The 20,890-nt window shown below is 39.6% G+C and overlaps 1 protein-coding gene across 8 annotated transcripts in view; it reads right to left on the bottom strand.

The window, feature by feature from the left end:
* The window catches only part of nrxn2b (neurexin 2b), a 700,882-nt gene that overhangs the window by 277,219 nt on the left and 402,773 nt on the right, over window positions 1-20,890 (bottom strand). For all 8 annotated transcript variants that reach the window (XM_026160309.1, XM_026160315.1, XM_026160297.1 and 5 more), the window contains one exon: window positions 17,749-17,868. In XM_026160309.1, coding sequence (XP_026016094.1) covers window positions 17,749-17,868 — 120 coding nt within the window. The remainder of the gene's footprint in view (window positions 1-17,748; window positions 17,869-20,890) is intronic.

Genomic DNA, 20,890 nt, shown 5'->3' with positions numbered 1-20,890 from the left:
AAGCCCACTTAATATTTAAAGACACGTTAAGACTTAAACACGGTTTATTCACATACATAGAATAGCAGCTGAGATAAATATTATTAAACTGTGAAAAATGAAATGAAATATGACAAATGAAATGTGTTTGATTTTGTGATCTCAGTTCTGGAAACATAAGTAGAAGGAAAAATGTATGGGAAGCCATTAATTTGTGAGTTCAAAGTATAAACAAACAGAACAAACAGAACACAAATAAGAGGCAAAAGGCCCACACAAAGAAAGCACACCGGTAGTCATGGGTCAGACATTTAGAGCACATAATTACAAAAAGTGAAACTTGTGCAGATGAAAAACAGCAAGAGATGCAATCTACACACGTCTCTTTCTGCGTCATACGAGACCTGACTATCTCCTGAAAAAATGTGTAGGCTTTGTCTGAATTATTTATGTGCTCGACACACTTAATAAATGACAGCTTATATGCTGGAAAAGGAGCACATGTGGTTTCCTTGCCTTCACATTTTTATCCACTCAGCTCGCTGCAGCAGCATTTTATGAACGACCACTTTTGATTGGATTACTGCAGCTTCTATCCAGAGGACACTCAAGCTTCTGTTTTTGAGACACTACATCGTGTGATTCATAAATGAAAATAAAACATAAAAAAAAATGTTGTTGTTTTTTTAAAACACATATAGTGCCATATTTATTTACACGACCTGTTGATTGATTTGAATGTGGGATGTCTTTCTTAGTGCTTTTGAATCTTGTGCAGTTTTCCTACAATGTAAACATTCACGTCAACAACAAAAAACAATGAAGGTGATTCATAGAAACAATTTATGACTTTATTATAAAATTTGCAACACTAAAGTTGTATGAAGAGCTGAAAAGCAGAGCTTTTACTTTGGCGTGCTCATGTGAATTATGCTCAGAGTTCACTAGTGGGGCGATTTTCTTACCATTTCCACTACCATTCATACAGTCTACACTTTCCCATGTCCTCTAAGGTGTGGTCTTGTATGTTGGCAGTTTTTACAGTGGACCACACTTTTACTAAGAGCTAACCACATCAGCCAAGATGTATTTAAGTGCTCCATGTATACAGTGGCAAGAACACGGAAGTTTGTCTGAGTCAAGCCTTCTGAACAGCACTGTCATGTCTCATTATGCTCTTATCCTTAAAATCATACATTGTCTCTTAATTGATGGGAAGGGTAGAGGTGAGGTATAGCTGGGCAGGATAGCAGCTGGAAAGGAGGGGTCAGGGTTTTTCTGGAATCATGATATATGAGGAGCTGGGGCTGTGCTGTGAGCTGAAAACAGCTTCAATATTTTATCACTGCAGCTAGGCCCAGCATCAAAAGTAAGGATTTTTCCTCCCTCTTTCAGTCCTTGACAGCCACAAATGCCACCAATGATGAGTGTGGGTGGAGAATGAGCTACTGAAACTATATACAGACACAGTTTTCTTTCTCTCTCTGTTTTTCTTTTACCTTTATGCCAATTTCTTGAATTCACTACTATGTTGAAAGAAAAATCTATATAGCCAAAATAATAAATTCTCTCTTTCTCTCATGTCTGCATTTCTTTCTAGGCTAAGTCAAACTGAATCTAATCTGCAAACAGCATTGGAATTTTTAACTGGTTCCCAATCTGTATCCAATCCCAATCCCTGTTTCTCCACTTCAGTTTTTACCCTTCTTTTTTTTCTCCATGTTCTATATTCACATTTTGACAATGAAATCATTATGTGTGTGTTGGGCTTCAGTTAAAGTCCTGTACCGGCTGGTTACTTGCCTCTACCTTAGATGACTGCATCCGTGTTTCATTGTGTATTTATTGTGGAATTGATTAGCACTACACCGGCTGTCGATGAAAAGCCCTTAACACTCGGAGAGCCGATAAATTCGGGAACTCGCAGAGAAAAACAACTTCTCATTTTCTCACATGAAAGCGGAGTACGTTTTCCTGCTATTTTCCAATTAGAGGGAACAGTTTATAGTTGACGAATTTCAAAGCAGATTAACTTCACAGATAATCTGATTGACGGAAAATGAATTTGGAGTTCTTTTTTGTTGCTGTTTTCATTCTTAGGAAGCAACATCTGTATTACTACTAATTATATCATTGCCAATAATCACTATAAATAGAGTTCATTCATCTGTTATTATGGATTCCACTGAATCATGAAGCACTTCAGTACCGACGGGCACAATGTGAATCACGAGATAAGACAAACACATTGTTTCTGCATATGTATGAAGCCGGCTGAGCCATCTACATTTCCAGTATGCAAGTGCGTGTATGCAAGCAAGGGGCTCCAGGCTTTATAGACTATTCATAAGGGAGCGAGAGGCAGAGCACAAGAACCTTACTCAGCCTTGTTTGACTTAAAAGGTTTCATGTGACCCTTTGGCCTTTTCCCAAGCAACACATTCTAGTGCTGCTGATGGCAGCTGGCTGTGCACATCTGGGATGAAGCAACGTGAACCTTGCTATGTGAAAAATTCTCTGCTTTACAATAAGCACCCATCCCCCTTCTTTGTCAGCTTCTTTTTTCCCTTCTGCCAGCTGCTTGGTATAAAATAATTGATTAAAAATAAAACCAAGCGGGGCTGATCAGAGCTTTTGTGTTTCTGTGGATATATGCTCAAGATTTGAAGTAATTCAGCTGCAAGATCAGAAGGAGAACAGGGAGTTGAGATATATGCGAGACGTGCGGGGAGAAGGGGAGACAGAAAAGGGAGAACGAGAGAAAAGAGACTATTGATCAGGTAAAGCTGTGCTGGCTTGTCGATAGAGGCCTCTCTCCAGGGAGTGGAATGACACAAAATAGGGAGGCAATATTTATTAGGCTGTGTGTCCCTGACTACGTGTGTGCGCGCCCAAAGGGAGGGTGTGGGAGTGAGCATGCGTAGACATTTGCACAATGGGGAATGTCACACTGATGGGTTTTTAGATCGAAGCAGTCTTAATGCCTGCATGCAGACAACTCATGCATGCTCCATCTGTGGCAAGTTGGGAAGATAGGCCAATTTAGTAGTCTGTAAGCCTTGTATTGGAAAGTCAAGCTCACATTAAAACAGAAAATCATTGAAGGAAAGCAGAATTGCATCTCTTATAGCGTAATACTTTATGATTTTCCACAAAGACTTCACAGAAAAAAATTTTTTTATTCTGCCAAGGAAACTGCAAAGATGTTTGGAAAGGACGACCCTTATTTCCCAATGATGCGATACAGAAGACAGGATGCATTCCTCGGTCTAATTTAAACACCCAGATGCTATTTAATGTCTATTTTCATAAGATTTTAATATACAAGTTTTGTTCCATTAAAACACCAGAGAGCCTGATAATCCAAGGTTAATAATTCAGGTCAACCTAGCAGCTTAGATCCTTAATTAATGAACAGTGATTTGCACAAAAACACACTAAGCTGATTACACTTTGAATAAAATTATAGCATTTATATCATTGCCAGATGAGGGGAAAAGAGAGAAAAGAAATGCTGAAATACAAAGATATGTTAAGGTGGGAGGAAAATAAAGCCAGAGCCATTGGCAGAGTCTGTAGAGGTGACAACAGGAATTAGAACAGCTAAATTTAACTGTAGGGGACCATGGTGGTGGTGGTGATGGCTGTGTGTATGGGGTGACTGTTGGGTTTGCTGGGGGTGAGACAGACAGAAATTATTCCGACTCCTCACTTGTCTTTCTCAGCAACTCGGCTACATTTAAACAGCCTTAGGGTTAATCTCAGAACTGAGTAGCGATGTGCAAAGCGGTTCTTTCTAAAAGGTCCTGCTTCACAAGTTGTTTTACTGGTCTGTAGACCTGTATAAAGTACACTTTCTTTCTTCACTTGAAACAGGTCATTAAAAAGATTTGTTCAAAAGACACTTTCACCAAATCACTGACCAGAGCTTCAATTACGCAGTTCCACTCACTGACCCGCAACACGGCTGGGAGTTGCATATTCCTCATCATCCCCGGTTTCTGGAAATGTAAGCATTGTGATCTTAACAGACATGCCAAATTTATTTTATGATTCAGCAGTCACTGGAGACAAACTCTTACTTTCTCATTTTTGAGCTGCAGTTCGTTTTTTACCTTGCTTGGCTTGTGTGAGGTATTTACAATCACTCATTCCCTGTATGGTATGTGAGGAAGTCCATTCCTCTTTGTGAAGGATTTTGGGAGCTGGCCCATCTCCTGGGAAGTTCTAAAAATTTGGGTCAGGCTTGAAAAGATCAGGTGGAGCCTTTTGTATTAGCATGATCTGAATGTCTTTAACTTTTGCCACTACAAAAGCCTTTAAGGATTATCTGTCTGCTCACTGATCACACAGATGTTCGCTCATCTGTCTCAGTCCACAGAAAATTTAAACCAGGATCATTATAGCTGCTCTGACACATGCTCATCTCTTTTCTCCTAAATATTAGTTATTTACATAATAAATATAGTTATAATTGATACTTTTTACCTCCTCTTCTATGGTTAAGTATGCTCTAGGGATAAATTGTTTCACTCATATCATAGCATCACAGCAACTGCACCGGCATGTCGATCCACACGTCTTCTACAGACCAGTAAAACAACTTTTGGCTAAAGGTGTGTGTCTTTAGGTTTATGTGGCTTTATATGCAGCTACATTAGGAATTATGTCATTGATTAGCCCACTATGTTAAAGCAGGTAGATCACAGAAAAGAATGGCCTCTGTACTAGAGATGGACCGATCCGATATTACGTATCGGTATCGGTCCGATACTGACCTAAATTACTGGATCGGATATTGGAGAGAAATAAAAAATGTAAATATCAAATATCAAAAAAGCACCTCACAAAACTTGCGACATAGCATAACTCGGCTCATAAATGTAGCACGTCGGAGCATTATGCTCACATGATAGAGTGGCTGTGGCGTGTCTGGTTGAGCATTTGGAGCCTCACTACCTACACCATTTCATCTCAGAGAAAGTTATCCCAGAGAGAAGTAAAGCAAGTGTGTGAGTTCATCTCTGAATGTTTGCAAAGCATTCCAGCGTTAAGCTTAACAACCGATATATGGAGCGAGTGCCTCTTCTCTCTCCCTCCCTCTCCTGCTGCTACTTCAATCAATGATCAGCTGATCGGCTTTTCTGTCGCGAGTCCGTCTCTCTTGTTTACCGCCCACTTCGCGCCAGAAAGAGGAAACCAGCGGCTGAACAACAGCAGCACGTTTAACCTTGATAATCTGTTGTTAGAATTTATTTAATATTACTTTCAACACCAGGATCTTTTTCTACGCAGCTGACGGCTGGTAACTGTGCAGGGGCGGATCTAGCAAAGTTTAGCCAGGGGGGCCGATAGGGCATGAACAGGGAAAAGGGGGCACAAAGACATACTTTTCTTTCTTATTCTCATTTAAAATGTCTAGCTTTTAATAAATAATTATCTGAATCTTACAACCAAAGTTTTAATCTGATGTAAAATGTATAGAAGTCCATTACTGTATATAGTAACTGTTAAGTCTAATATAGAATAGAATAGAATAGAATTCAACTTTATTGTCATTGCACATGCACAGGTACAGGGCAACAAAATGCAGTAATATACCCTAGTAAGCTAGTACTTTTTCCTTTTGGGAAGATACCATCTGTGCAGTCTGCAGTTCTGTTGAAGAAAGATGTTGAATCTATTTAATTATTCTTGAAAAATAATTGATTTCTGTGCATTTTTTTTTTTTTTGCTGGGAGTTTGCAACCCTATTAGTTAGGTTGCTTACTCTTTAAAATACCAGAATAGGGAGGATGGAGAAGGTTAAGTTTATTAGATTGATCAGTATTGCTGAACTATGAAATATTTTGGGTGCAGTGTATTTTTTGCATACAGGTATAACAGAATAGCTTTAGTCTTTTGTTTTGTTTTTAAATTTGAGTTTCAACTTATACAAAATGCAGCAAGATATTAAAAAAAACAAACAGTTTTATTGATTAAAAAACACACTATATCGGATTCATATCGGTATCGGCCGATATCCAAATTTATGATATCGGTATCGGACATAAAATAGTGGTAACGTGCCATCTCTACTCTGTACATTTAGTGCATCTCTGCAAGCGAATTTCTTAGCACACGGGCAAGCAGGGCAATTTCAACAAGAGGCCTGAAAGTTTCCATTACTTGCTAATCTGTTTTTACGTGCAACTTATATCTTGATATATGAACTAGTTGAACTGCCAGATGGTGAAAACATTTTGTTTAGGAAAGAAAAAGTGGAATAAATATTTAAGACGGTGCAAGGAAAAAGTAAGCTTTATAATCGTGATGAATGACATAATATGTTTATACCTCAGAAACACTCGACTATATCTCGATCTCCAATTTGCCAGAGTTTGAAAATACTTTGTTCTATTCCTGAGTGAAGGGAATGAATTAGGAATGACAAAGCACTATACAAATTGACAAGCACGATGCAAATACATTATTCAAGAGTACTGCTGCTGTAAGCACATTTTCGACTTTTTGGAAAAGTAGAGGCATAAATTAGTTTTCAGGTCTTGTTTGTTTAGCCAGTGCTCACCAAGGCTCCTGGTTGTGTGCATGTGCGTTTCTGCGGTGGGAGTGTAGTCTTAATGTTGATATAGCGTTTTGTTTCACTGTCATTATTCTGCCCATTTCCCTCCCACCTTTGCTTTTAAAAGCTCTTACAGTAGAAATGTTTTGTCAGGCCTGCCTGTGGTCCCTCCGATACATGCCAGCTGACTGGGCAGCCTGAGCTACTCTATTTACAAAGAACAGACTTGCCATGAATAATACACGAAGTGCCAAGCACAGGGAGACAAGAGAGCGGAGAAGAGGTTCTGGCTTACTTTTTAGCCGGTAAAGCAAAAAAAAAAAGAAGACAGAACCTTTTGAAATCATAAGACAAATACTTTTCTAGTCAGAGAGAGAATGCAAAGCTGGATGTTCAGCCAAAAGATGATTTATGGAGATGGGTCAAATCCTCCAGCAGCATCAAAAATGGGAATAAAACTCTTCTTGATTCTCTTAGAAGTGCCGCTAACAGATTTGCTGAAATGCATGCATTCTCAACTTTACAGCGATATACTTTCAACTTGGGTTAGAATGGCTGCATTCAGAGAGGAGCGGCCTGTCATCATTGGGGGTTATTAATGGGGTTTCTGCCTTGCTCAAGGACACCTGTCTACTTTGTTATATACATATGCCTGGCCCTGCTCTGCTTGATTTGTGTGTCAAGAAACGCAAAAGATAAAGACGATAAAAAATTCTGGTGAACAGAAAAATCATCATAATAAAAATAAACCAACAACTGTGCAATGGGGTGTAGTAAGCATATACAATGACACAAGTGTGAAGAAATGTGTGTTATTAGCAGACTAGTAACACTAATTAGATGTGACTATACCTTAAGTACATGCATTAGAAATGTACACAATAAATCCCTGAAGCAGGAGACACAACTTTACATTGAATCATAATTATCTAAAGATAAATAGAGTCAAGGGGTTTAATTAATGCATTAATCAGTTTGGTATGATGATGATGATGATGATGATGGGGCTCTGCTTGGACACAAATGCTTTACTGAGCTGGATTTGCTAAAAAAGCAACAGATAAAATCAGAAAAAATAAGCTTGTGTGCCTTACAAAGTCAGCATCAATGCCTGCTAAGTACTGAACATGAAATATAGAACTGAAATTAAAAAATACAAACTTTGTCTTGTGTCAGATTGTTAGGGGACTTCGTTTAGAAGGATAAGAGCAGGCTGACTTGATTATACATTCCAACTGTGAAAGTCAAACTTTCCCTCGACAGCTAAGGAAAGGGAGGCTTTGAAACCAGTGCCATCTCTCTCTCCCTCTCTGCAGGCGTCCCCGTCTACATCTTCGCATGCTCTCTGTCTTTTGCTTGCTCTCATCTGTACTTGGCCCATCCCCACGTTACCCGTCAGAGTACAGAAATCAAAGACGCCGAAAAGAAACATGTATGATAATGTGGAGAGACTCAACACAGCACATCTCAATATAGTACCGACATAAAACACACAGAGGGACATAGAAGCACATACACCACGCGCACATACCGCCACTGAGTCGAACACTTTGAGTCTGGGAAATCAGGCGTACATATACTGGAGATTTGAAAAATTAGTTTGTGAATGAAGTAATAAATCAAGCTGAAATACTTTAGAATTTTTACGTTTGCACAGAATAGCAATGAAATGACATAAAATTACACCGTGGGGTTAATAATATGGTTCCAAAGGCTGTAAAGCTGTACAGTGTGCATCAAAGTACAGGTTTCTTTGTTCTGTTTTTTCTGAAATAGAAGGGCAGTGAGGGATATTCCTGATTTATCATCCTCCGTGGCCACTATCATTTATCAGCTCACTGGGCAACAGATTAAGGGCCGGTTTTAAAATGGCTACTGGGCTGTGTTGCTCGAGCAATTCTATTACTGGTGTTTTGAAATAGAGGAGAAGATGTGAGTACAAAACATATAAACCAGTGTTCAGGTAGGAGTGAGTTTATGCTACAATGACTTTCCTGATTTCTTTGAATATACTGTAAGAGCATGTTCACTCAATATGTACACATCTTGCAGGTTAAACCTCTTGTACTGAGAAAGCACAGGAATAAACCTACTTAGACATATCTTATGTTCTTGAGAGCTCATTATTGTTAACAAGACAGTTACCGGAACAATACGGCCTATTTCCACTAATTCAGTTGTGATACATTTGACAGTAGGTAGACATTTACATACAGTTCATGAACAGCACACTTGATTGTGTACATGCCCTGAATACATCAGAATATGAAACTAAATGCGATTCTTGTGCTTTTTGTAATTTTCTGTGATTATTCCAGTCAACCTGACACAAAACTGCTAAACAAATACCAGAATTCGTGGCACATGTTTCTCTTGCTCCTTTATTGCAATTACGCATGCACTAGATGTCTCATTTCCCTTTTTTTCCACTGAGGAGGGAACAATGTCTGAGGAGTTAAATCTTGGCTTCAAATGAAGCGCATGTTTTCAAAACCCAGTTTAAGCCTCTTGCTAACACATAATCAATTGTTATTTCTGGAGAGTGTGCAAATAAAGGATTCTTGTTCAAGGACACCAAAAGAGTTCAAAGACACGCTGTGTCTAATGATTCTTCCAGCAAGAAGCTCAACCTGCGTTACCTTTTTCTAAAACCGATTTTACTTCTGTTAATTTTGCAGACAAAAGAAGTAAAACTCAAGGTTGAGCAAATTCACTTTTAATTAATTACAATAATCTTTATCTCTAAAAATGTATGGGGACAATACAAATTCTGAATGGTTTATGGTAGGATGGCCTCCACGTATATATCCCATAAACTTTGTTCATATTTTACCCTGAATGAAGTCGTCAGGGTTGAATAGACTTGAAAGACCACAATTACTCTAACATCCTAGTATTAATGTTTAACTTTCTCATGCTTTAAAAGCTTAATCCCCGTTACCAGCAACATGGGATTTTCCCCAGCCTACGGGGAGCACCAGTGGAAAAAGAGTGTAATTGGGGTTGTACGGGGTATAAAGGGCAAGGAGCTAGAGAAGTGGAGGAAAGGGACAGGAGAAAGGAGACGAAGGACAAGGTGAAGGGGAGACTGTCAGCTCAACTTATCGACAGCTCAACCCCCACTGGGATAAATACAAGAAAGGTGTGCGTTTGTATGCATGCGTGTGCATCCGTGTGTGTACACGTCAGTCCTGATGATCTGCTATGTCAGCTTGAGTAAAGGTCTCCCTCTGTGCGGATGCCCTCAGGAAACACTGACATTCTCCGCTGAGTTTCTTATGTGTTTTCATGTGTGTGAGTGTGCAGGAAGTGAGAAACCGCCTAGCATCGCAGCATTTCCTCCGACGAAATCCAATATGTTGCCAGTGTTGTCCAATATTTCAAGTATTTTGGATGCAGAGCCACTCCTAAAGCACTGGCTATTATTTCAGGTAGTCAGCACTACCGATGACTGATGAAAATTGGGCATCTATTCGTCCTGAAGCTGTCATTCATGCCAGGGAAGACGATATCTTCTTCCAGAGATGAGCTTCTTCTGCATGGCCAAGGTTTGCAGTGCAAACATTCATTTCCTTAATTTACAGAAAGGCAGAAACACATTCTATGCTCCAGAAACTGATCATTTACACTTCTTGAAATGTTTGAATGTGTTTGAAAATCATAAACTGAAACCGAAGCTGAGAACAATGAATGGCACATAAAAGAAATAAAGATCTTTTGACAGATTAACATATCCATCCTATCTGACAATGAGTCAAAACAAGTCAGAATACAGTAGAAAGGGGATTCAATAAGTGACATGGCATAAAGATCTTTAGCAGCTGCCTGTGACTGGCACCTGTGTAATTCTAACAACTGCGATAGCGTTCACGAACACATCACAAGAGAATTTCTCCAAGTTAAGTTTACTTCAGTTTGATTGGAAGAATGTGTACTGTATCTGTACCACTCAGTTCAGTCAGGTTCAGTATATTGGCACTTGGCCGCTACTAAAAAAGTGTGAACAAAGGAAGTAACAGATATTAAGTCTGGCCTACCTGCCAAAGCTGCCAGGCTCACAGACAGACAGACACTCTGGGGAAAAGAGATGTTTGCTGAAACTTGAAGTTAATGATCTTAGCAGAAAGGGTTTAGAAAATCTACAATAGTTTTCTAAAACTGTGCTCACAGCTAAACAGATGAATTAAATGAGAACTACTGCCATTGTAATATTTAATATCTACCTCCACAGCGAGCTACACGCTTTGTCATGTATTGCACGTGTGCAGAGTTCTTAAAACATTTACACACTCGTTGAAATTTTGAATTAACATAGTGCAAGTATTCCACTCACTACCTAAGTCTTATGTACCACAGGCCACATAATGTGGGCATCAACCTTCAACCAATCTCCTTCAAGCTCTTGAAATAGTGACTTCTAAAGTCCAATGGGCTTAGCACTGCCCTCTTTTGCAGAAGCTAAAAAAGCATTTGCATGCCCAAACACTATTTCATTACTCACTCACACTCTATTTTCCACTGCTTTCTATCCATACTTTCATTTCTCTGCCCATACTTTCACCCCCCGTGTCTGCAAATGGGAAGATAGCTGCAGCCTCCCTGGTCTCTCTCCATCTAGTTTTTAAAGCAGCCCACTACTGAAAAGTGGAGAGGGAGCTTGTTGTGGGTCTCTGTGTGTGTATTTATGGGCACGAAAGAGAAAAAAAGTAAAGTAATTATTCAGGATTCACACTGTGTTTCTGGCTTAATGAGGTGGCGGTTAATCGCGAGGTCCAAACAGCGGCACTTTGGGACCGGCTGGCCAACAGTGCAGACAGAAGATGGTAGTCACAGAAAGGGGTGGGAGGAATGAATACCAAATCCAAGCATTAAATGATAATGCAATGCTACAGAGAATATAACAAAAAAAAAAAAAAAGTGAGACCCAGTCACACGTGAAAGGCAGTTGGCTTTTATGTCTTTCTTTTGGATGTCTTCTTGGATCCGTGGTTGGATCAGGAGGTTTGTGGGAGACTTTTTTTCCCCTCTATTTTGCCGGTCTGCTTACTCATTCCTCCTGAGCTTGGACTGAGTTAGCTGGTGATGAGAATGTGAGAGGGCTAAAGCCTCCCCTTAAGTCTGTCCTGATCCATGCTGCGTTGAGGACACGCTGTCCATGCTGAAGGTAGTGTGACCTTCATCACAACAAGTGGCATGACAATCGATGTTAAGCCTAAACCAAGTGCATTACACATAGTGAGGCAGGATTCTGTCTTGCTCCGGAGACCAGCAGCCATCATTGGGTTTTTTTTATTTCGTTTTTTTAAAGCTTTTTGTTTTTGCTGTTGGTTTGCCTTTCGACTGAAGTACCAAGCAAACGATCACCTGTAGAGTTGGTGGAGCGGAGGAGAGCGAATGCATTTCAGTGATCGGCTTTCATTAAAGTTCGGTAAAGAGAGACGACAAGAGGAACTTGCCGTGACCAGTGCTTGTTTAAACCTATCAAGCTCATCAAACATTAACAGTAGGCTAGCTGAAGCAAGAAACACAACACTTATCGAGCTGCATTTGGTCCCTTTAGAATTCTTGAAGTCAACTTATTTGCTTACTCATATGGTGATATAAGTAAGAGCCTCGAGAAAATTTAAAAAATGCATGCTGAAAACCAGATAGTGTTCACATATCGGTGCAAAGAAATGTAACAATGATTACAGAACTTGGAATAAATAATTGTTTGTTAGAAATTACATGCAAACATGTATTTTACAAATTATAAAGAAGCAACGCAACAAAAAAATAAAAGACAAATTGTGTGCAGAGTTCACAAAGACTCTAGATAGAAAGTCCAATTTCAGTGGCAATCTCTTGTACCACAAAAGCATTCTGATGAGGTCGTTTTTCATGCTGCGTGTGGGAATGTTAATGGAGAAAATAAATCGAGATGAGATATAGGGAGAGGAGGCAGATTGAAACCAGCAGCAATGCAAACAAACTGGCACTCTGTGCTCGATTAGTATGCCTGACAGCACTATGGCCTCGCAGCTGGATTCCTTGTACACATGCAAGTTTTGTGCTAATGCCCAACCAGTGCATATAGCCACACAAAGAACTGCACAAACAGAGCATCTCCTCCCTGGCTCTTCCTCTCCATCCCTCTCCGTCTCGTTTTCTCTCCGTTGTTCTCTCACTCACATAAACAGAAAAATGAAAGAGCAAGAGAGAAACAAAGTCCTCGTTCCACACGCTCTTACACAGCATCTCTGTCTGAGTTGGTTCCAGATGAATAAGGCAGAATACCAAGTGGCCCACTTATACGCTATGCAGAGACAAATAGACCAGTCAATCACTGCAGGCTGCAGCGGAATAACAAATGCTCTCTGGTATGTGTATGTGCGTATATGTGTGTGTGAAAGAAGGGGTATGAGCTTTTTTATTATTTGCTGCTACTCAAATGCATCTGCGTGCACAAACATAGTGTTACAGTGCTGGAAACAACCTGCAGTTCTAGATGAATGTGATGTGTTTTTGAGCATTACAGCAGACCCAGTCTGTTTCTACTGTTAATGAGAACAGGAGAAAAAAAAGAGCGACGTAGGAAAAAAGAGATACAAAACACTGTTGGAGCGCCTGTGTCTCAGAGGTGCTTCCAAAGTAAAGCCTGTTGAGAAATGCCAAGTGCCAATTTCATTTGTACCTCATCATTCCCTTCAGCCATATTTCATTTATTAACACCCCCCCCCCAACTGTTTTCCTAAAGTGCAGTGCTGTAGGCCTGCCAGACTAAACTGACCACTGAAGGTCACTGAAGAAGCAAAAACAATACTATTCAGCAGAATGAGAGCTGCTCTATAAATATTAAATGTTTCAATTACTTCAGATATCTGCTCAGAAGATGTGCATCACACAAACTAGAAAAAAAAATGTATCCGGCATGACTGAGTGACAGACCATCCCCTTACCTCGGATGGTGTGGGGATGGTGAGGTAGGGGTAACAGGAAACATTGTTAACACGGGCTACATTGACCAGATCCAATATCAACTTTCTGTCACAGGGAAATTAAATGTCTACAGCGTCACATTTCTTTTCTATAACATCAGTATCAGTGTCAGCTGCTAAGTCTAAATGAAATCGCTTCAGTGCCACTTACGGAAACAACTTCAGCAAGCAGGCAATTGTACTAAACCATCCATCTATTTTCTTCCTCTTATCCAATCAAGAGACATACGAGGGGGGTGGAGCCAGCTGTCATAGGGCAAGAAGACAGACATAGACATAGACAACCACTTACCCTTAGGGCTAATTTTGAATGACCAATTATGCAGAACTCACATGCATGTCTTCAACCTGTGGGAGGAAGCCAATGTACCCAGAGAGAACCCCCTCAGACACAGGAAGAACATGCCAACTTCACCCTGCCCTAAATTGCTAGTAGAAACGCTCAAAACAAATAAAGAGACATCTTGCAGATAGCATGACACCAAAACTCCACGAGTTCCAAAATTCTCACATTCAGATGGGAAAGTAAAGTATTAAAAGTATTCAATAAATACACATTTTTTTTGAAAAACAATAATTTAATTAAACATGAAAGGAAAAAAAAACAATACATTTAACTTTAAATGTTTTTTTCTCTGTGTTTTCGCTTCCTCGCATCCCAGGTAGTGGATATGATTGGCTGACGCCCAACAGGTAATAATATCCAATAGAGACAAATAGCCTCACTTTATCTGGTATGACACATACGCTGTTATGGAATCGCTTCTATCTGTATGTAATATCTTCTCCAGTGAACTGTGAATCTGCATTCATAAATAATAACTGCAGTGTCAATAATTCTGATAACCTTTCCACCTAGAGTGAAACAAACGACTCTGGGACTGGACTGCGGAAATGACTCGAGCTTTTTCCACTGAAAAATATTCACCACGTGAAACACGTCTCTTACTGTGTTCTTGTGCGACTGAATTAAGCTGTAGGTGTGGGACTGTGCATGTTTGCACCACTCTGTTTTATGTGTTTGTGTAGAGGAGTGTAGTGTACATGCAGAGAGTGATTAATCACCCAAAGACCCTCTAAGCTTTGTCTACTATGGCCACCAAGAAAGCTCTTTTACAAACAACAGCGCAAGAATGATTACTGAAATAATTATGCATTATTTTATTCCCCACAGAGAATGAAAAGCAGTGGCAATCACATATCTTTTTTATTAAGTCTGTTTGTGTGGCCAGTAACACCGAAGTGTGATTGTGCGTGCGCTATATCTCTCCTTCCTACTGCGAGATAAAGAGGGGTCTTTGTCATTTATTTTTGCTCACCATATTTCTTCTATTGATCACATGCATTTAAACTTTTTCTGTTAGAGTTAGGCGACCCAAACACTTGTTTATCCCAGATTTATTGTGATTGTGCAAAAAGACAAACAAGCAGGATCTATATAGGTTTTGTTGCACAACCCCATAACCCTATTGGTAAGAGTATGCAACTGCAAGTCATCTGCATCCAAGGTAAACATGTTGAAATATCTCGGGATCTGGAGCACCCATTTCATTGCTACCCAGTATCATATTTCCTACCTTGGTTTTTCACAGCAATCTGAAGAAAAAGAAAAATCCTTGAAGTTCGGAACGTTTGAAATTTTCCTTACATAGTGATAAGATTCAAGAAGTATGAAGAGAAGAACGTTAAGATCAGAAGCCAAGAAGCCAAAAGCTCAAGTTAGTGTGAGCTCTCAAAGTCAGGAGATGAAATTTGATTTTCATAGTTTCAAGCAGACGGTAATGACAGCAGAAGGTCAGGTCAAAAGATGCGGCGCTGTTGTCGGGGGAGAAAGGACAGGCTACAACAAAAACAAGCTACAGCAATGCATGAAAACCTGGAAGAGGCTGACATACTGCTGTGTTAGACATTTGGAATAATGTGTCAGTCGACATCAGCTTAGTTGATGATTATTGTGCTGATTATTCCAGACTGTTTAACAGTTCTTCAATGTATCATCTTACAAGAAAAAAATACTGATAGGGCCTTAATGTTTTTCAGTTTAATTTTAATTAGCTATGCTGACATGTGAAAACTAGCCCATTGTTGTGTCACCAACAAATTTGTGATGCCAACAGTTTTTTTTAAGCTGTTATGAATGAATATTATGAATCTTACACTAGTATGTCAGCCCCTCACTGAAAACGCATCATATCATTTGCAGCAAGTTGTGAGAGAACTTTAACCAGCAGCCAACAGATCTGTAAAATTGCACTTTTATAAACAAAAAAAAGACGAAAGGCCCATGTCAGTGTTTACAGTCTTACATGTCTGAGATTTTCACAGCTTGATTTAAAGCTGAATCCTTAATAAGACTTTTCTGCACTGCAGACTCAAACTTGTTCTACATAGATGCTTCGTTTTTTTCTCTGCAGTTACACAATAGATTTGATCGGGCTGCTGGTGAAGTCCTGTCCTCCATTCTATACATTCTCACAAAACAGACACATCTTCCAGATTCTTCTACAGAGCACATGTTGGTATACTCACTGGTTCCTTATATTTCTACCTGTCATGTTCGAAAGCAGCACAGTAAAGCTGCTAACGCGCCCCACAGGCAACAACTCGAGCACAGGAATAAGCCTCCTTTCCCCTTTTCTATCATTTGCTCTCCCCTCCCAAGCAGCGAAGGATCTCTGCTTATCTCGGCATAGCTGTCATGCCGACAAAACAGTTATCACCTTCTCCTCCTTGCTTGAGAGTTCCAGGAACCAAAAGAACACCTTGCTAATCAGCTCCTTACTATCATGCCCGGTCATATTCTGTATAGCTAACCCAGCAGCCAATATAACGAGGGAAAAAGCACACAACAAAAATGAAGTCTTTCTCAAATAAAACATGGATTGGTTTAACAAAAGAAAAGAAACAGCAAAGAAGCTGAGGCTGGTACTTCTTAACCCACCACTTCATGAGCAAACAAAGACTTGTGCAAACAAGTCTATTAGCCTGTCACCCTACTTGTGCCCTTGCTTACATCAAGCCTGTGAAGAGTGCTGGATGCTAATTGTACATGCGCTCCAAGTTACCAAGCAGCACACTGCTACAGACAGGATTCTTAAACAATGCAATATTTATTTATTTTTTTTAAAAAGGTATAAAATTAGCTTCATAACTTAGCTTTAACAGTTAACAACATAATGCATATTTCTACACTAAATCCAGAACAATGACAAATCAAACCTCACAGTCAGGTTTCTTATAGCTTATAATAAAACCTTCCCCATCAGACATCTGGATATTTATGAAGTCATTTCCACACTTCAGTGAAGCTAGTTCACACTTAATTATAGGGTGCACAGCTACTTCACCCTCAGTGAATGCCTTAGCCACAACCAGATTATAATATTACAAACGTACGAGAGGAAAAAAGAATGAAAAGCATTGACCTAAAAACCACATAAGTGACTAACCTGTGTCTCGCTGTTCTCTACCTTTTTTCTTTCACTCCCCAGCTTCCAGCCACCCAGCAGGGGGCTATGTGGCAGGTACATGGGACTTAGATCACTGTTTCTCCTCACAGCATGTGTTAGCACTCATGGTAAATTTCATGGTGAAGTTAGAGTTGTACAGGATTTTACTCTGAATAACAAGACAGTACCATCACCATCTGAAGAGTAATGAATGAGTCCAATCTGTGTGGCCCTACTGAAGTGCGATAATGACTTTACCTTGTTAAACAATGTTTATGCAAGCTGTAGAGCTTGTTAACATTTGACTGTTCACAATTAAAATATCCTAACATTAGCTAATAATTATAATTATCCAATTAAAGTCATTATTATTAGCTAATGTTTAGATATTTTAATTGTTAGCAGTCAAATGTTAACAAGCTCTGCAGCTAATTTACAAAAACATTTTTTAGTTCCAAACTGAGACACCGGATCTGTGAGGATGTGTTCATGTATGTAGAAATGCAGCACAAGAACATCCATCTACTAAATGACGGCTTGAAGATTCATGCAAAAAATTAAATTATCAATTGGAGAATGCTCACCAATCACTTTATTAATACAATACAGATCTCTTTCACTGACACTCTGAAAGCAGACTTACAACGTTGCCTGTGGAGCTTTAACTTTAAACCACTAACGAACAGCTAACCACCACTGAATATGTTTCCACCGCCTGACTCACTGCACTCACACACCTACTAACCATTTTTAAACAATTAAAACAAAAACTTTGACTTACGGTCGTTGCAAAATGAGCCTCCATAGGACGTCATGCTGCAATCGCAGGTGAAGCCCTCCCATTGCTGGAGACACACCCCCTGATGGTAGCAGGACTCCTCCGTACAGGTGGTACTGGGTCCTGAAGACAAAACCAAAACATACGCCATCACATTTTTTGTTCAATCTCATTCAAAATTAAATATTTCTAAGACCAAAAGGCAGAAGCAAACGATCATGCACTCTGGATAATGAGAGCAAAGGACAATTTTTAAAGCTCCATTTAGCAATTCGTGACTTTTCCACTGTGGATTACACACACTATTGACCCAACAGTGCACTGTCACATCAGCTGGCAAGATTCAACAAGTGTTTTGCCTTTGCTGACTGACTGAAATGGAAGAAGACACGACTTTCCAAGAAAAATAGATTTTGACTACTTGTTCTCAAAATAAAGATGGTAATGGTAAAATGATAATGCTAGAAGGCAAAAGAAAATAACAATGAACTACTGTTATAAGATTAGGATACAGATAACATGTTAGGAAAACAATGGTTCTAAAAATAAATGTGTGTGGTGGCTGTTGTGTTGGTGGGGTTTCTCATTAAAATCTCAATTAAACACAGACATTTTTAAAGAACCATGGTTCAGTGCCAGACTAATTTGTTTCCACAAAGATAAACAGACATCTCTCTGTGCCATTTACAAGTGGTCCAATTAAGACACCCTACCCCCCCCCCCCCACCCGCGTGCTCCAAACTTATAAAAATGAAATGTTTTATTTTGTGTTGTTTATATGCCAGTTTGCATTTAATCATTAGTTTTTAATAATCCTCCACAGCATGTCTTTCTCCCCTCACCAACCAATCACAGCAGATGGCTGCCCCTCCCTAAACCTGGTTCTTCCTGGTTTCCTCCTATCAAAGGGGAGTTTTTCCTTCCCACTGTCGCTAAGTGCTTGCTCATAGGAGGTCATCTGATTGGGTGTTTTTCTCTATATTATTGTAAGATCTTCGCCTTAAATATAAAGTCCCATATATGACTCAAAGTGAATTAAATTGAATTGTTTTAAATTGTCCACTTTCTGTGTTAACTATGTCCTTATTTACTGATTAAAACTTCCCTTAAGGAGCTAATAGAATATATTGTCATAAGCAAAAGCCATTAAATGATTTGTTCATTCTTCCTTTATATTACTCACGTTATCTTTGCATTTCTTCCTGAGAGCTCATGAGAACATGCTATTAGGTGCCTTAAACTTGTTGGAGCATAAGACTCTCATCTGTCATGTTTGCTCCAAATGTTCAAGAAAAGGTAAAAAGCAACTGAGCACATATCTCCATTACCTTGCTGTTGACAACCGGGTGCTCGATTAGCAGCTTGGTTACAACTTGAACATCTGCCTACGTACTAATAGTGTGCTTAATTGAGTTTCTTAAGCAAATATTTCACCAATCCTTGCAAAAATTATTATGTAGATTACATGCTTTTTTAAAATTATTTACTTATTTATTTTGCATGATTAGAAAATGTAAATTGAAACCATTTTGTATTTATCTTGGACATAGACTGCCCATTTTTTGCTTATTTCTCCTGTCTTGAGCTACAATGAATAAGCAACAGTGCTTTTGTACCTTGACTTCAGTCTCCTTCACTTCCTCCCCTCATCTTGTTTTTTGTTGTTGTGATCCGCTGAGTCAGTATGCAGTTACAAGAGAAAGCTCAATGTTCTAGCCTTTGTCTGGCCTTATCTCTGGAGAGACTAGACCAGCAGCCACCTCTGACCACTCTGTATCCCCAGTCCACAAGCTAACAATGACCTAAGAACCAGGTTGGTGCGGACCCTGGCAGTGATCCACATCCAGGAAAATAATACATCTAAAAAAGTCACCTTCAGCGGTCTTGCTTTTTCTTTTGAAACCCAGCATTTTAAAGATCGAACCTACCAACAGATCAATCATGTAAACAGCGCTTCTTCTCTGGTATATGGTTCGGGGAAAATATTCTGAAAGTGATTATAGTTAAATTAGATCACCAGTCAGAATAGTTTTTGATCTATTCCTGCAATATCAACAAGGGAAAACATGGTTTTGCAACAGCCCCAGGACTAGATATACTAATATTTGTCAAAAGAGTCCACCGTTCCAAAACTGGTCAATTACTACTGCTCAAATCCCTGGCACATCAAATCATTAACTAATATTAGCATCCATTTCTGGTGCCTGCGGGATTCAATATGATAGCTTAATGCAGTTTTAAACTCTGTTTGGAGCGAAGTAATTGTGGTGTATAACTGTAGGCAGGTAATAAGGCTGGCTGGCAGAAGTAGCAGCGTTAGGGAGCAAGAGAAGGGAGGGGGGGGGGGGGGGGGAGAGAGAGAAAAAGCTGGATCACTACTGCATCTAGTCGGCCAATGCGGTCCTCAGGGAAATCAAGTCTGTGCTCTCCAACGTTCTGTATGCCATTGAGACGTGGTGGAGGGGAATTAAGGGTGGGGTGTGTGGAAGGGGAAATGCTATAGCCAAAATCTACTGTTATACTCAGGATTAACTACCCCACACCATAGCCATGCAGCCTGAGACATGGTGGCCAGCCCCGCGCAGCAGAGGTAAAAACATGACAAATGCAAGATTGATGAAGCAAAAGCCAGCAAGGGTGGAGCACTGCTGAGATTTGCCACACTGACAATAACATTAGAGGGGAGAGGTGCTTCCCTCATGCAGGTTTTATAGTGCAATAGAGAGGATATACAGAGGACAGACTGTAAGAACTGTCCCGAGCTCAGAGAATTGGGCGTGGCCATTGGCGATATTAGGGAATAAAGTATATGGAAAATGGACTCGGTTACTATACTTCAGTGTCTTAAATGGTCGCTTAGCTAAAGAAGCAGGCTTATGTTAAAGCAGGTCACAATGAAACTTTAAGAAGGCAGAGTTACTATTAGAAATAAGATTTTTACTCATGTCCCAAAACAACAAACTCAACTTCCGAATCGTTTCCTCATAATTGCAGTCAATATGTAAAGTGAGAAACTGTTGACCAGCTGGCATTCACTGAATGAAATGACTCTTATTAATATTAAGACAAGTGTATTCTACACTAGATGGTAATCATTGCCATTTGATTTCCCCCTAGTGACTCACAGGTAAGATTTAATGATTGA

The sequence above is a fragment of the Astatotilapia calliptera genome, chromosome 3 (genome assembly GCF_900246225.1).
Source record: "Astatotilapia calliptera chromosome 3, fAstCal1.2, whole genome shotgun sequence".
Classification (NCBI taxonomy): domain Eukaryota; kingdom Metazoa; phylum Chordata; class Actinopteri; order Cichliformes; family Cichlidae; genus Astatotilapia; species Astatotilapia calliptera.
The sequence above is the reverse complement of the archived record's forward strand: the minus strand, read 5'-3'. Positions and strand labels throughout refer to the sequence as shown.